Genomic DNA, 16,014 nt, shown 5'->3' on the forward strand with positions numbered 1-16,014 from the left:
TGCTACACTTGAGCATTACTTGCTGGGATGGAATTGTGAGTTTAGTGATTCCACTTGGTATAATCTGTGGAGATGTAAACAATCCAACGCTGCCCCAACACCATGCGTGCTGTGATTTGTTTCCATACCAAGACTTCAGCTTGGTTCCCACTGAAACCCAGCACCAGCCCAGAGCAGCAACAAAGATAAACTCATCACTGAACTCTGAACTCAGAACATTAGCTAAAACTGCTGCAAATTCACTCAGCCTCTCAAAAAATCTTTCCTAAGAAAATCTCTTTTCGTGACCCTGCTCAGTTGTGGTGACTTTCTTTTCCATTCAGCCCAAAGGTGATGTCCTGGGTGTTCTTGCACAAGCAATGTCCACAGCTGTCTTACCTGCTGCACAGCTGCTCTGCTCTGACTGCCCACAAAGGGCTCTTTTCTTGTCCCAGCACTTTTCCAGTTGGACTTATAAAATGGCAGGAGATGTTTTTTTGCACCCATATCTCTGACATCTGGAGAATGTTTTGAGATGTCAGAGAAATTACAGAAATTCAATTGGACATTTCCATTCTAAGATGCTTTGGAAATATGAGCCCGAGTGTCCAGGCCCCTCTAAATTCTGTCCTTTGCTGCTTTTTGAAAAATGTAAATATTGATTTTAGAACAACTTTCTAGTGCTCCTTTCACTGTTGCCAATATTTCTTTTCTGCTGATATAGCCTCAGAAACCAGAAGATCATTCCAGGAGCTCTGGCTACATTTCTCTGACTTTTCACAGCAGAGCATGCTGTGGTGTGCAGCCAAGTGCTGATTTCAAGGGAGCCCGACCAAGGTGGCACAGCACCTGACCAAGGCTCTCACCTCTCCTCCACCATTCACCATGACCATGTTGCAGGGCTTCCCACAGAGCTGTGCCCCCTCTCAATGTATATCTGGGTCTAAAATAAACATTTCCAAGCCTGGATGAGGAGCTCCTATGTCTCTAAGCATTAAGGTGCCCTCGCATTCAGACTCACTCACCCTGTGTCTGCTGTTTCTTTCTGGGTTGTGAGCAGGACCAGGCTCCACCAGGGTGAGTGTCCAAGCTGGGATCATTCACTGACAGGTTATTTCTGTCCCACAAAGCCACCGCTTCCCTCCCTGGGATGGATTCACTGTCCTCCTCTGTGTTTCAAGGGGCCAATCGTGTCCACCCTTACAGCTTACCTCTTTCTTCTGCCCATTGCCACCTTTTGCCATTTCCCCTCACTTTCAAAAGCTTTGGGGATGAGTGGGCTCCAGAAGAACATGTATAATAAAATGTGAAATGATGCCCCCAGAGCAGCCCATGGAGTAGAAGTGTGGGACCAGCCATGCTCAGAGACCTTGTTTCAATGCTTTGTTTCAGCTGTGACTCCCATGCAGATGAGCAACACAGCTAATGTGCAAAAATTGCCTCCAGAAACTAAAAAAGTCATCTGATAAGTGGGTCAAAAGAGGACAATTCATATTCTGTAAGACTGCAGAGCTTGCTGGAGCATCAATTCCAACTTCCAAAGTGCAAGGCAGAAAATATCCTGCAAGAGTGACCCTGCCCTGTACCGAGATGTCACTGCTTAACGTCAGCCTGTGCTCCAGAGAGGCACAGAGTGCAGCTGTGACCTCTGGGCAGCAGGAACTCACCACTTCCATTACTGTGTGGTGTTGCTGTGGCCCTTCCCTGCTGGTCTGGCTCAGGGACAGGTCTGAGCAGCACCCAGGCAAGGTTACTGAGCGCTGGCACAGGAGCTCCCGGCTCTCCCTTGGTGGAAACCCAAGCTGGAAACGCCAGGAGTGTTTTGTTCTCCAGCACTGCCAGTCCCAGACTGCTCACCAGAATCTGTCTGCACTGAGAGCTCTTCCTCTCAGCCTTTCTTTCATCTTGCACCTCCCATAAATCCTTTTGGAATCTGCAGCAGGGGAACAGCAAAAAACCCGAGCTGGGATCACAGCCCATTGAAGGGAAGGATTTTACAACAGGTAGTAAAAGATAAAGGGGATGGGCTGTGTGTGCACAGATCAAAGGCAAGATCCACGCTGCCTGTCTGTGTGCCTTGGGCACCTATCTGCAGTGCTTAAACACGGGCTGGTGCCCAGGAATTTCTGGGGTATCTGTGTCTGGTCCAGCAGCAGTGGAAGGGACCTCAGGGGAGCAGCCCACGTCAACAGCCAGAGGGGAACAGCAGAGCCTCCAGGAACCTTCTGAAGAGCAAGTCATAGCCAGAAACCTGGCATTTGAAGCTACATATAAATATTTTCTGTATTAACCTCATGGGAAGTGAGAAACATCCTCTCCCCTCTTTCAACAGCATTCCCAAGCAAGCGCCTTCAGCAGCAGCTCGGTGATGTTGGGCACCTCTGTGGTGGGAATGGGAACAGAGATGAGCCGAGGCCAGGAGGGTCAGGGTTGGGGTAGGGACCCAAAAGGAGCCCATGGACAGACAGGGCAGGGCAGCACCACGAGAACAGCACCAACCCAAAGGACAGTGTCGTGCTTTCAGAACACAGTACGGGCAATAAGATGGCCCTTGCTCAAGTCAAGCATCTTCTACCTTCTCGCAGTGCAGAATTGCTTGGGAATAACCTGACAATTATTAAGAAATGCAAAGTATTACCAACAGAACAACACTTATCTGGGTGGTGACTTCTTGCTGTTTGCCTGAAGGATTTTGAAAAACCAAATAAGAGCCACGTGGGAGCTGTTTAAAACCCATCAATAACGAGTATGTTTTGAAGCGTTGTTCCTACCCATGAGCCATATGCATCCATGGTTCACTTCTTGAGCTCATTCTCAAAAATGCAGCTGGCAAATCCAATGTCCATTTCCATTAAATATTGAAGGGCAATAAAGCAGTGGCTCTGGCATCTTTAAGGTGAGTGCTTTGACATGAAACCGTGTGTTAGAAGTTTAGCCTGATGCTTTGTCTCCAGCATTGAAAATACATGTAATGCTTGCAGTTGCCAGTGGTAAAACTTTTGGTGTGTAACACCCCACTGCAAGAGAGTGATTTCCTGTGGAGACCACAGGAGCCAGCACTTGAAATGACATCAATATTTTTCCTTTGGACATTCATGTGCTTATTTGCAAAGAATGGCCAGTAGTCAAAGAAGCAGTGTTTCAAGCTGTTAAAAACCCACACATTTCCCCATTTTCTGGCAATGTAGCTGTAGTAGATCTGCTATTGTGCATGGATTTTACAAACCAGCTCCAAGGAGGTATTTGGGTAACCAGACACTGGGCTAAAGAAGAAAGTCCCGCTGTACTCCCCCTCATTTCACAAAGAAAAGAAACCCACATAATTAATTCCAGAACCCACATAATTTTCTCAGAACCATGGTTTATATCATCTAAATCTCATCTTAAATGAAGAGATGCTTGCATGTCCCAGACCCTCTCGCTAACAGGTTTGTGGAGTGCTTTTTCACACCTGTGATGTGCTGGATTATCCTCAAGTGATAACCCCAGTTCACACTCCTGGGCTCTGCCTCTTTACAAGGCCCATTTTAACTATCTCAAGCAGAAGCACCAAGTAACAAGAACAGCAAAGGGTTGCCAAATATTCTTCCTGTCTGACCAGATCTTCCCTCGCTTCCAGGAGCCAGCACGAGACCCACACAGCTGTGAGCGAAGGTGCCCCACAGCTGCCAGGCACATGGGGCTGCCTCCTTGGCAGTGCATGGGGGTGCTGGGGCATTTCCGATCCCCACAAGGCATGTGGGGGAAGAGGAGGCTGAGCACAGAGCAGCCAACTGGCAGCTTGTCACCTCCCCAGACACATGAGCCTTGAAATGCAGAGATGTGTTTGCCGCATCAGCCACAGCTGAACGTCACTGTCTGTCACCTCCACGTTCCTGACTTCTCTCTAATCCTCAAACCAATGCCTTTCCCCCGAAATGCAGTCAAAGGAGGGATTGGAGATGTTTAAGTTGTAGGCAAAACTCCTCATTCTTCATTAGCTTCCCCCCGGCAAGTTAGACACGCACATAAACCACCCACACATCACCAAACAACTTCCACGCTACTCACAGGTTGTTTTTTGTTTTGTTTTTTTTTGTTTGTTTTTTTTTTTTTTTTCCCTAAAGGAAGAAAAGAAGGAAAAATAAGCTATTACGTGTTTTACTACTTTAAATACTCGTGAGACACGTCGCTGCAAGAATTCTTCTGGTGATCCCTCAAGGCACTAAGAAAAAGGAGACAATAACATTTTTTTCTCTATTTGAAAAGAAATATAGAAAATTTTTTCATTAATTCCTAGAACACTGTAAGTCAGAGTAGAGACTACATCCCTGCCTCCCACAACCAGACACAGGAACAATACACTTCATTTAATCGCAGGAGAGGGTATGAATGTGAAGAGATAAAGCTATCTGTCACATTGCAATCGAAATTAATGAAGCCCCTGCAAGCTTTTCTGTCCTGTTAGTCCAAAGCTAAAGACCATTTAAAAGGTCCAGTGGTGCCCAGTGACAGGGTCAGAGGCCATGGGGGCAAATGAAAACACAGGGGCTTCCCTCTGAACATCAGGAAAAGTGTTTTTGTTGAGGATGCCCAAGCACCCGCACAGGTTGCCCAGGGCAGGTGTGGAGTTTCCATCCTTGGAGACACCCAAAAGCCACCTGGACATGGTCCTGGGCGAGCAGCTCTAGGTGGCCCTGCTGGAGCAGGGGGGTGAACCAAGTGACTTCCACCCAGCCTCAGCCACTCTGTGAACTCTTGTCCCATTCCTTAACTTTGTAGCAGTCTCTGTCTAGAACATCAACCTTTCATGCACAACAATTAATAAAATAGCACTCATTCCTGAGGGATCAGAGGGATTACCAAAACATTCTGCTAATCTCCTCCAGGAAGAGCCCAGGAAATGTTTTATCTCCTCAAATCACATATAATTGAAGCAATAGAAAAATTCAACAAGCTATCAGAATTTTCTTCGGTGAAAATCAGTTTACCTTTGATTCACCTTTCCTTTTATCCTTGATCATAGTGAGGCTTTAGTAATTAACATTTTGCTGAGACAGATTTTTTGTCCTTCACACATTCCTTCAGTATTTCTAGTCAAGAGCAAAATAACCAAAACCAAGCTAAAATTGTGGCTGCAGTGTGATCACTTCCCCATCCCTTGAGGTTTTCAAAGCCAGGCTGGATTGTCCATTGACACAAAGGACATTTGTGCATTAAAAACTTGCATCCTGGCCCCATAAAATAAACCAGTCATTCTTCAGAAATAACATACTCACCCTACAGTGTGGGTAATTCTGGTTTTCATGTCTTTTTGCTGAAGACACACCCCACTTGGGACTCCAGCAGCCAGAGCCAGGCTGGGTAGCTGTGCCTTTGAGAGGAGTAGGAGGGTTAGAGGGTGCAAAGTTGGATAAAGAAAGAGGTCTGGAAATGTGCAGTGCAATTCTGCTCTGAGGCATCTCAAAATTCAGGGCAATGAGAAGAGGCAGAGGAAGAAGGCCAGTGTATTTCACAGAATCACAGAATATGCTGAGTTGGAAGGGATTGAGTCCTGCTGCAGCCTCACAAAGCACCAACCTCAAGACTCACACCACATGCCTGGGAGTATTGTCCAAACACTTCCTGAACTCTGTCAGGCTTGTGACCACAGGTGTGGTTTAGAGAGCTGTCACAGCAGCTGCCCATGGTAAGCAGGAAAGATGTTTTCCTCTTACAAGAGTCTGTATGAGGCTGAGCATCCAAACGCTGAACAACGTGAACATGCTGCTCATTTTGCACAGTATTGAGCCATCTCACAAAGCTGGAGGGGACCTGCTCAGCCATAAAGTTCATTTTTCCTTTCCTTCCACTGTCAGCACCAAGGTTTGTGTTATCCAGGTTATTTAGGTGCTTCATTACCATTCGAATAACAATTAAAAAAAGCCTCAAAGCATCCTGTCATCTCTCAGGACTGCATCTGGGGACAACAAAAGGGCTGTTGCTCCGTGTCCCCGCTGCACGGCAGCTGGCAGAGGGAAGCGAGCAGCAATCACTCTCCTCCTGCCCTGTGCTGCCACCCTCGAGCAGATCCGAGCGCACTCAGCTCACGTCCTGCCGAACACACTGATCTTGCGGGCCAGATGGTGCTTTTTGCGTGTCCTCCGTGCTGTGAGGAGCAGTCACCGGGCTGTCCTGCTGCCGAGGCTGGCGGAGGGCAGAGCGCTCCGGCTCCGGCTGCCCCGGCTGCCTTCGTGCGGGACAGAGCCACTGGCTCTCGCCTCAGCCTTCTGCTGTGCCCCCAGAGCCACCTCTGGTCTCTCCGGCAGGCTCCGGGATATTGTGCCACGGTCAGGTACGAGCCGGGTGGAAGCTCAGCGCTCTCCATCCCCTCGGTGTCCCCGGGCCCGGCGGCCGCGGTGGCCGCGGGTCCTGCGCGGGGTGCGCCAGCCCCTCCCAAAGAATGGGGGTCCTGGAAGAAATCACCGCCTCTGCCATTAACAGCGATGGAGACTGGGCTGGCACAATTCCCCTTTTCCCTCAGCATCACCCCCGGTGAGGATCACGCCTACTTTATGGTTCCGAAGCGCCCAAGCCCGCTGCAGTTTCAGGGGAATAGCAGCGCAGCCCACCAGAGTTTTATCATCCCGTTCGATCCGGGACGTCATGACTCGTTCTGTTTCCCAGGTGATTACCTTCTCCTTCTCCTTGAGGAGCAGCCCTGGCTTTGGGAGCATCACCACGGCTCTACGGAAGGAAATAGGCTCCACTAAGCCATGGAGGAAATCCTCGGGGCATCTCCAAGAGCAAGAAGGGAGCGGAGAGAAGCGGTGTGGAGCGGGAGCTGCTGCACAGCCGGGGCTGCCAGGCAGAAGGATGAAGAAGAGGGATCTGAAAGAACAGCCCAGCTGCTCCACGCCCGGACATTCCATGTCCACATCCAGCGTACCCTGAAGGCCAGATGACCAGGGAGGGGCAGGAGGTGCTGCCTTGCACCTCATCCTGGGGAATCCAGGACACAATCCCTGCACCTGTGGAATCACCAGGGGAAGCTGCTGCACTGCACAGACAGTGGGTGGGTACGTGGTGTCTTGAGGAAGTGCGAGTAACAGCGGTGGAGAAGCTGATCTGATGAGCAACAGCAGATTTGCTGTCAAACAAATTTCATTTATAAGTTTTTTGCTATGTTCTGCATGCAAGCACTGGCCAATTTGATGGTTTCAAAAAGAATTTATAGCGTTTATGCTACTTACTGTGTTCTCCAGGTGCCCTAAATGCTCATTTTAATAAGAAACAGCCCTGACACTCATTTTGGTTGGCAACTGTTAACAGCTTATAAAGTAGCCCGAGGGCTTTAGTCAGACTAACGTGCTCTGAAATCCCCCGTAAGGCTGAGGTTTGCGCTGCAAAGCTGCGGGAAGCAGAGGAGTGTGGCTCCCTGCTGCACCACCTCTCCTCAGCATCTACCTCCCTCCTTTTTAAAAGTCTCAGAAAAGCTTAATTACTTAATACCATGAGTTCTCCGTTTCTTTTCCCATTCAAACTCCAGATATTGCGTAACCCCTTGGGCCAGCAAGTGTGCTTGCACTTTGCATCTGCTGTCTGTTTAATATTCACCCCAGCGCCGTGATGGGCAGGTGGAAGGTCCAAGGCGCGCGGCAGGAGCATCCTGCCTTAATGCACCTGGAAACTTTGGCATCAGGTGAGCAGCTGAGGAGAGAAAAAAACATCACAGGACTGCAGCTCCCGGGCAATTGCGTGAGAGGCTCCATATGCTGCGGTGCCCACCGAAAGAGCCATTTGGCAACGCATCAGAATTATTCCACCCCCCTCCTCAAAGGCAGGTCTCCACTCAAACTGTGAAAATACGTGACCATGGGCTCTGCTTTTCCTCTCTAAAGTCTGCCTGACAGCAGCACAGGCAGCTTGTGGGGCAGGATATCAGGCTGTTAGCAGATCTAGAAGGTGATCACATTAATTTTCACCATGGTCTGCGTGACACAGGCTCTTTGGGGTTGGAAACAGCCCTGTTTGGGCCACCTGTGCCGTGCCAGAGAGGTGTTGCAGAGGCAGCACCCTGACTGATGTGTGGACCGTTTCCTGATAGCCAGAGTTCCAGAACAGCTCCACAAGGGAGCAGTAAAAAGGTGGGACATGTGACAGACCTTAGCAAGGTGAGCCTGACTGGGCATGGTTTAAGCTTTGGGACTGCCCACTTCACCTGTCTTGTGAAGAACCAGGTGATCCAAACATTGATCAGGCAAGAAGAAGCAGATCTTAGGGTTTTGTGGCACCTCATCTACTGGTTTGGCATCTTGAGCCCAGAGACAAGGAGGCTTCCCTCACCAACACAGATGCTAATTTTGAAAGGCTGCCCTCCTCTGTACCAGCAACAGACACTGGTGGGACCTGTGCTTAACCACGATTTGGGGACGGGAAGGCACAAGGAAGAAGCACTGAGCTCAGGCTGCAGCCCTGAACTGATGGAAAATGCAATGTTTCAGCCCAACACTTGCATGGACTCAGGACATGGTGAGCAGCAGGCCTCTGCAGCTACAGTGGGAAGGGACTGAACTGGGCACAGTGGATATCTCAGCCACGTGGACTTTGTGTCCTCTCCCAGAAGGACAGTCAGGGCTGGGGAACTTTTTTCCTGCAATCAGAGCTGCAGTGGAAGGTTTTTTACCCCTCTCTTTCTCCTTCCTGCAGAGATGACCAGATCCATGGTAGTGGCTGCCTGGCAGTGGCAAGGAGGCGAGAGGAGCAAAAAGACGAGGAACTGAAGTCACAGCCTCTCCTCCAGTACCAGAATAAAACCCACAGCTGGACACAGCCTATGCATAGGTAAGAAATAATCCTGCTTGTTTCTGAAATGCTGAAAAGTCCCATAAGTTCAGCTCCTGATGTGCCCCATCACAGCCTTGTCTCTCCTCCTGCAATCAGGGCCCCATCCCGCTGCTCCTGGACACCTGCCTTTCCCTCACATCAGACTGAAATGCTCCCAACCAGTTTTCATCCTCACTTCTCTGTAGAAGTGACCTTATTTTCTGTATTTACACCTTTCCCAGTTCATAAGTCATTAGCAATTATTGGACAGTTTGAACCTCATATTGGTTTCCTCTTCAATTTTTAATGGAGGCATTGAATGTTGTCATTATTCATTCACTATTGAGTGAATACTTTATTTCACCATCAGTAATGAGCCATGTGCTGCAATCAAAGACATCAATGTGATTTATTTTAATTATATTTATTTCCTGGAATTTTTTATTCACCAAGTCCTTTATCAGCTCTTCCACTTTTTTTTTTTTGCCAAGGATCAATTTCAAGCTGTAAATCGGTAACAGCATTTGTCTTAGAAATACTTGGCTCTCCAAATTTGCCTTTTTAAAAAGCTGGCACAGCTCCAGCTCTCTTCCAGTCTTCTGCAACTTCCTCAGCACCTCGGTGTAGCTAAAAATAATGAGGAACTAAAGAGCTCTTTGGCCATGTCTTAAACTGGATGAAATGCTGGAAATGTCATGATTTTCGTGCCAGGCTGTATTGCAGTGAGGATGCTCTTTTGTCATGGATGTTTCACCCCACTGTTGTTATATGGAGTATTCAGGGTGCCTGAATCATGTTCACCATGACTTTGCTGGCATCCAAGGGGGATGCTCTACCAGTGATGGTAAAATAAGGGCTCCAAGAGTAAAACACAATGAACAAAGCATCTCATACCACTGCCTTGCAAAAATCACTTTGACGCTTTGTCAGCGGTACCTCACCACTGCGATCGCTGGAAGGAATAGCCATTAATTGCCTTTATCAGGTGAAATTTCTTTAATTGCCTGCAACTTTACTTCCAGGAAACTCCCACTTTCAGCTGCTGCTGGAAGTCCAAAGGACACATCTCCTAGAATTAATTTTTATGAAAAGGCCTCGAAAATTACCAGGGGATGAAGTCATGTGTGGCTCACCTCTGGCTGTGTAGGGCCAGTGCATGTCCTGGAGTCACCTGCCTGGCTGCCTGCGATGAGAAGAGAGCCCAACAGGCTGGGGGTGGAGGAGGAAGGTGGTTAGCCAACCTGTCATGTAATCCACGGGCATTCTTCAATGACCTTTTCTTTCTTCCCTAAAAAGTAACAGAAACCCAGAGCAGACTGCCTGGAGAGCTGCTGCTCCTTGAACCTTGACAGCACGAGCTCAGCATCGTGAGGAGCCGCTCAGCAGCAGCTGGAATTCAGCACACGCCGCCCTCGCTACGGAGCTCCCATACAGATGTTCATTGGATTGCCAGGGCATTGAGAGGCAACTAAATTAATTGTAAGTGGTTAGTGCAGGTTAGTTAAATCTATTCTGGAAGTATTATATAGCCATTAAATTGAGTACAAAACTCAATAATAATGGGTAATAACGTTCTTCCTAGGAATTAAATAGAAGCGCAATTTACAACGCTGCTCGGCATTCAAACCAGAGTGTTCCACCTTCCTGGTACGTGATAAACATTTAGTAATTAATCCTCACAAAGCCTTGGTGAGGCAGATCTCTTCACACCACTGATTCCATGTATAAATGGGAACAAGAAGGTACAAGATGCCTCCTTTGAAGCTGTGGTCGCCTATGTCTTCAAAGATGATTTGCATCTCTGGGAGCCCACTCAGCATCTGTGTTTGAATAATGAGAGGTTTGTAAAAAGCCTGGGAGCCTGGATCAGATGTCCAGGTCTCTTTGTGCCACTTCCCTGTGCTGAGATCATTGTGGCGTGTTTCAGTATGATTCTGCAGTGTGACCTCCAGAAAAACAACAATTTCTCTGCCTGGTCATCTTGCCTTGCAGGAATGATCTTCAGAAGAAAAGCCCATGGCGTTAGGTCTCAAATATGAGCTGCAGGAATTGGCCAATACAAAAGCTGTTAATTTTGTCAAGATTTAGAGGAACAAATCTTACGACCAACTGGAAGATTTTTTTTTGCAGAAAATGATTGTATCAGACGTGGCCTGTCAAATAAATGTGAGTGTAATTTACACCAGGATGGTGGAATACTCATGCCTACAGGCAAATTAGAATTATCTAGTGTCACTTTAAAATTATCTCCTGTCTCCCTGTCACTGTTTAAGGCACAGCATACATAAACAGAAGCTGTAATGAAAGGGAGCTTCACCCCAACACCAAACTGCAACAAAAGTGGGGAATTTCCCACTGATTTCAGTTTAACTTTTGTCTGCTTGCAGTGGGTATTAATTTGAGTTTGCAGCTGATTCCACAGCCTGCACAATGACCCCACACAACAGAGACAAGAGAATCTGCAATACTCATCAATGAGCAAATAAAAATGGCATGGACACAGCTGGGACTGACGTGGGGTTGAACAGACCTGGTGTTAAGTGTGGAAAAAGGGGACTAAGGTCCAACTTCCCAGGTAATCCATGCTTTAGAGTGTTTAAAATGTCACTTTGGAGGCCTAAGATATAGTCTCCTACTTTCAGGTGCCACCATGCTTAGCTAAACAGGGCTAAGAACAGGCTTGGCTTGAACAAGGAAGTATTTTTTCCAAGTCATTTTTGGCTCAACAACCCTTGGCACAACAAAAGCAGCAATTCCCAAATGAAACAACTCAGCATCAGTGATGAACAGTCCAGAGAAAGCAGCACAGCCTTTATATACTCAGTAAAAAAAAGCAGCTCAAGAGTTTATTACAATTTTTGATACATCAGAGATGTCACCAATAATATTTTAAAATATGTAACAAAGCAAGAAAATGCTCTTTACTAGTTGTAAAGATTGGCCCACGGTTAGGGAGCAGGTCAGAGTCTCTTTCACGGGAGTTAGAAAATTACTCCCATCCCATCCATCTTCTCCTTGAATTAATTAACATTAAAACTATGCTTTTACGAGACAAGACATGCCACATAAAAATCTGATTCATTTGAAATCACTGAAAAAATTGCCCATTGCCTTCAATGAGGGCAGCATTTTACCCATTATTTCTACCAGACTTTTATAAGATGGTGTTAAGGATGATCTCAAGGGCTATCCTATTTCTCTTCTTGCCAAAGTAAGGATCAGCTATGCCCATGTTAGTGCTGATGGATGTTTGTCTAACTGGTCCTGAAAGGGCTGCAACACTTTAATACCACCTTGACCTCTGCTTCCATTTTCACCTGTCCAGAGACAGAAAAAGAAACAGGGCTTTTATTGCCAGCTCTGCCAGGATTTTTGACTCGTTCAAAGGACCAGTGACAATTTTAACAACTGATGTCTCACGATCTACTACAGATAAAAATTAATACCACCCCAACCCCAGGGAGCTTTACCATCATTTATTGATATCTTACCCTTTTATCTCTTCTTGAGACATCTGACATGAAATCAGGTCATTCTGATTTCCATCTTGTACTTTTTTCCACCGTTTTAGTTGTGGTCTGATTTCAGTGGCTGCCCCAGAACCAAGCAAAAACTATTGCTTTCCTTTATCTGCAGGCCTGTCAGTCTTTCAGCAGTGCAGTATAAAGTGTGTAACTCTAATTCTAGGAGTGAAATGCCAACTACTATAATTAAGTTGGCAATATGGAAAGGCAGAGAGGCAACAGAGCAGTAACAACCATGTGGGATGGAGCCTTAGAGGGGCAGGAAGAGGAGGACAGCTGGGCAAAAAAAGGAATGTTCAAGTCTGGTCCTTGCAGAACAGAAGCTCCATGGTTTGATTATGCTTCCAGAAAGAAATATCACCTGCCATTAAGGGCCTTTTGCCTGCAAACCAGTGGTCATGAAAACAAAGTGGGGTTTTTGCTTTGGTTTCGAGTTCTGGATTGCACTCAAATAGTAAAACACAGCTCCTCATTGAAAGGCAACTCGAAATACACCCCTTGCATCCCCTGAAACTACAGGGGAAATCTGCCCACAGCTGCTCAAAATACATTTATGTTTAAAAATGGGAAACAACAGGCACGAAGATTAGCATTTACAGCTGGTATTTCTGAACATAAAGGTCTGGGGCAGATGCTCACATGTAGCAGTCCGGGAATGAGAGGTGAGTTTCCCATGCATTCTCTCTCATTCAAGGGTGCACCATGCATTAAGCTTTCACAATAAGTTTTCTTTTTAAAAATAACAAAACTGCTACATAGAATCCAAAAGCAAACAGACACAATTTGCTGCTTCCAAAAAATATGTGACAAAAAGCTTGGTACTTGCAGTCTGCACTTAACCCTTATCAAGGGTTTTATTCCCCAAAAAACAAACACTTTGCAGTCTTTACCAGTGAAAGACAAGACAATCCATGTTTTCAGCCAAGCCATAAAACACACACTCTCATAAGTAATCACAAAACCTTCTGATGTTACAGGGTCCCAGCTTTGCACATGGGACAAAGCTGGGTTTTGCTGCGAGATACCAGCAGTGGCCAAACCAACGCTTCTTTGCCAGTGGACTCCTCTGCACCTTTGGTGCCACCAAACAGAGCGTCACTGGGGAGGCAGGTGGAACACGGCAGGGCACGGGAGCGAGGATGCCAGGCTGCTGGTAGGAGAAGCCCTTACATGCTACCTGCAGGAAAAATAGCAGCTAAGAGGCTGGGATGGAGAGGCTGCCTAGGGACTGGGACTGTTCCTGGGACATACGACTCATGGCGATGCACTTTGAGCATCACCTCAGCATCAGTGGCTTTGAACTTCCTCAGGAATTCGGTCAGAATCATTGACACTCGAAATCGGCTTCCTGGGGCAGCAGAAAAGCTTTTTCTGCTCACTGCTGCCTAAAGAACAGGTTCCTGAAGGCATTGTTGTAGTTTTTGTTGAAAGCAGTGTAGATGAGTGGATTAAAAAAGGAATTTGAATAGCCCAACCATAGAAAAATGCTCTTCCAAACGGGTGGGATGTCACATGAGCAGAGTGGGTTGATGAGCTCTGTGATGAAGAAGGGGATCCAGCAGAGCACGAAGACCCCGATAAGGATGCCCACCATGAGGGCAGCTTTCTTTTCCTTCTGCTCTCTCCACGTGTCTCCATCCGTCTGGAACGTAACAGTGGCGTGACGGACAGTGAAGACCATCTGTGGCTGCTGGGCAGCTTCCTTTGCCTGCCAAACACAAACACAAGTTGCACCATGTGTACCCCAGTCAGGTGATCCCACACAGCAGGTACAGAGCCCAACAATCGAGCGAGGGCCAAGGCTCCAGGGGAAACACAGCCCATCCACGTCACACTCTAACTGAGGGGAGGGTGGCTGTATGACCTCTTCTGGCTGATGGAGACTATTTTAAGTGAGATTAGAAACTAGAGACAGTACTGAGGGTACGTGGGGTTGCTCGCACAGCAGCACAATAAGGTTACTTCCCCACTTGTAATCTGATCAGCAGAACAGGCACACACCCACATGCCGTGCACAGAAGTCTGCTTACTTTCTCTAAACCCACTGAGTTGAGGAGTTCCTGGTAGGAGAGGGAAGAAAATTAGCACACATTTGCTTTCTCCTTGCAAGAAATCTTTACAGTGCAGAGTCACCGTGCCTGGGATGAACTGACACGACACAGTCATGATTAGGAAAGATTTCCAAGGACATTCTGCACATGTGTTTTCTGTCTGGGTAAATTCACAGTGTCCCCAAAGCCACAGCTGGTTGCCAGGGTATCGTCCCCAGCAGACACAGCAGCTCATCCATCCACTGTCCCCTTGCCTCCTCAGGGGAGGCACGGTGACCCCTTATTCATGCCGGCGAGCACTGATTCAGCATTCCATGGGGGGACATCTTTGAGTCACCGCTCGCCCACGTGGAGCTCAGGCTCGCAACGCGTCCCAAAGTTGTTTTAGCTACACCTTGAGTGCTCACAGCTGGGGGCTCGGAAGGAGCCATCGGACTGGGTTTGGAAGCTTTGCAGTCGGCCTTCCCTTGGAAGCGTGCAGGATCCACAGGGCTTTGGTGGATCACTGTTCACTCGCACACTTTTGGTTAAAGTTTCCCCCACTTCTACAAAGGCTTGCCTGCCGCCAAGTGCTTGACCCGAGCAAAACACAACCAAGCTGACCTACCTCCAGTGCTTCTGGTGTGATGGGCGTGATGGAGTTGCTCTTGTGAGACCCGATTCGAAACTTGGCAGCCTTGTAGATCTTCCAGTACACAAAGAGCACCACGCAGAGGGGCAAGTAGAAGGCCCCAAAAGTGGAGAAGATGGTGTAGGAAGGCTCCCGGCTGACTTGGCACTCTTCACTGTCCTCCGAGTAAGTCTCTCCCCAGCCAAAGAGCAGCGGGGCCAGAGAGATAAAGGCGGAGAGCGCCCAGGTGAGAGCGATCATGATGTTGGAGATGCGGCGCCGGGTGCGGAGCGTGTACTCCAGGTGGCGGGTGATGGACCAGTAGCGGTCGAGGGCAATGGCCGTGACGTTCCAGATGCTGGCAGTGCAGCACAGCACATCAAAGGAGATCCACACCTGGCAGAGCGACCGGCCCAGCCGCCACCGCCGCCCGGACAACTCGTGCACCAAGCTGAGGGGCATGACGAGGGCCGCCACCATCACGTCGGAGACGGCCATGGAGGCCACCAGGTTGTGCGGCACCCGGTGGAAACTGCGCACGCGGAGGATGGTGGCCAGGACCAGCCCGTTCCAGAGGAACGTGGCCACCACCAGCACGGCCAACAGGGCGAGGACCAACACGCCGAAGACGGAGAGATGGGCCCGACCGCCCTCGGGGCCGCCCTCGGACCCGCTCCCGTTGCCGCCGTCCGGCGTCGTATCGGCGAGGCAGCTGAGGTTGAGCGGGCGCTCCATGCCGGGGCTGCGGGGCGCGGGGCTGCTGCGGGCTGCTGCGGGCGCGGCGGCGGCGGGAGGCGCTGCGCCGCCCGCGCCGGGAACGGGGGGAAGCGCCGCCCTACCGCGGGCGCGGGGGGTCCCCGGCCGCCCGCAGCGTCGCCGGGCGCGGGGGCTTCATCCCCGGCGGGAAGAGCCCTGCGTCAGCCGCGGCTGACGGCGGCCCCCGGCCCGCCCCGGCGGCGAGAGGCGGCGGCTCCGCGGGCGCGGGGGGACGCGCGGCTGGAGCGGGGCGGCTGCGGGGCGGCGCGGAGCGGGGCGGCGCTGGCGGCGGAGGAGCGGCCGGAGCGGG

General features: G+C 49.1%; 1 protein-coding gene and 1 long non-coding RNA gene across 2 annotated transcripts; one reads left to right on the plus strand and one right to left on the minus strand.

Moving 5' to 3' along the window:
* Nucleotides 1-6,207: 6,207 nt before the first annotated feature.
* On the plus strand, nucleotides 6,208-10,193 carry LOC120763159 (uncharacterized). The gene is made up of 3 exons (XR_005704030.1): nucleotides 6,208-6,292; nucleotides 8,647-8,781; nucleotides 10,060-10,193. It is a non-coding gene; the product is annotated as an uncharacterized LOC120763159 (long non-coding RNA).
* Nucleotides 10,194-11,698: 1,505 nt separating this feature from the next.
* Nucleotides 11,699-15,683, minus strand: HTR5A (5-hydroxytryptamine receptor 5A). The gene is made up of 2 exons (XM_040072299.1): nucleotides 14,946-15,683; nucleotides 11,699-13,995 (listed from the first exon to the last, which is right to left on the minus strand). Exons 1-2 carry the CDS (start codon nucleotides 15,681-15,683, stop codon nucleotides 13,663-13,665), a joined length of 1,071 nt encoding a protein of 356 aa, XP_039928233.1. The 3' UTR covers nucleotides 11,699-13,662.
* Nucleotides 15,684-16,014: the final 331 nt, after the last annotated feature.

Source organism: Hirundo rustica, chromosome 1 (assembly GCF_015227805.2).
Source record: "Hirundo rustica isolate bHirRus1 chromosome 1, bHirRus1.pri.v3, whole genome shotgun sequence".
NCBI lineage: Eukaryota > Metazoa > Chordata > Aves > Passeriformes > Hirundinidae > Hirundo > Hirundo rustica.

Coding starts and splice junctions, on each gene's coding strand:
- HTR5A (XM_040072299.1), bottom strand. CDS start 15,683: ATGGAGCGCCCGCTCAACCTCAGCTGCCTCGCCGATACGACGCCGGAC. Junction 13,996..14,945: donor TCACACCAGAAGCACTGGAG/GTAGGTCAGCTT, acceptor TGTGTTTGGCAG/GCAAAGGAAGCTGCCCAGCA.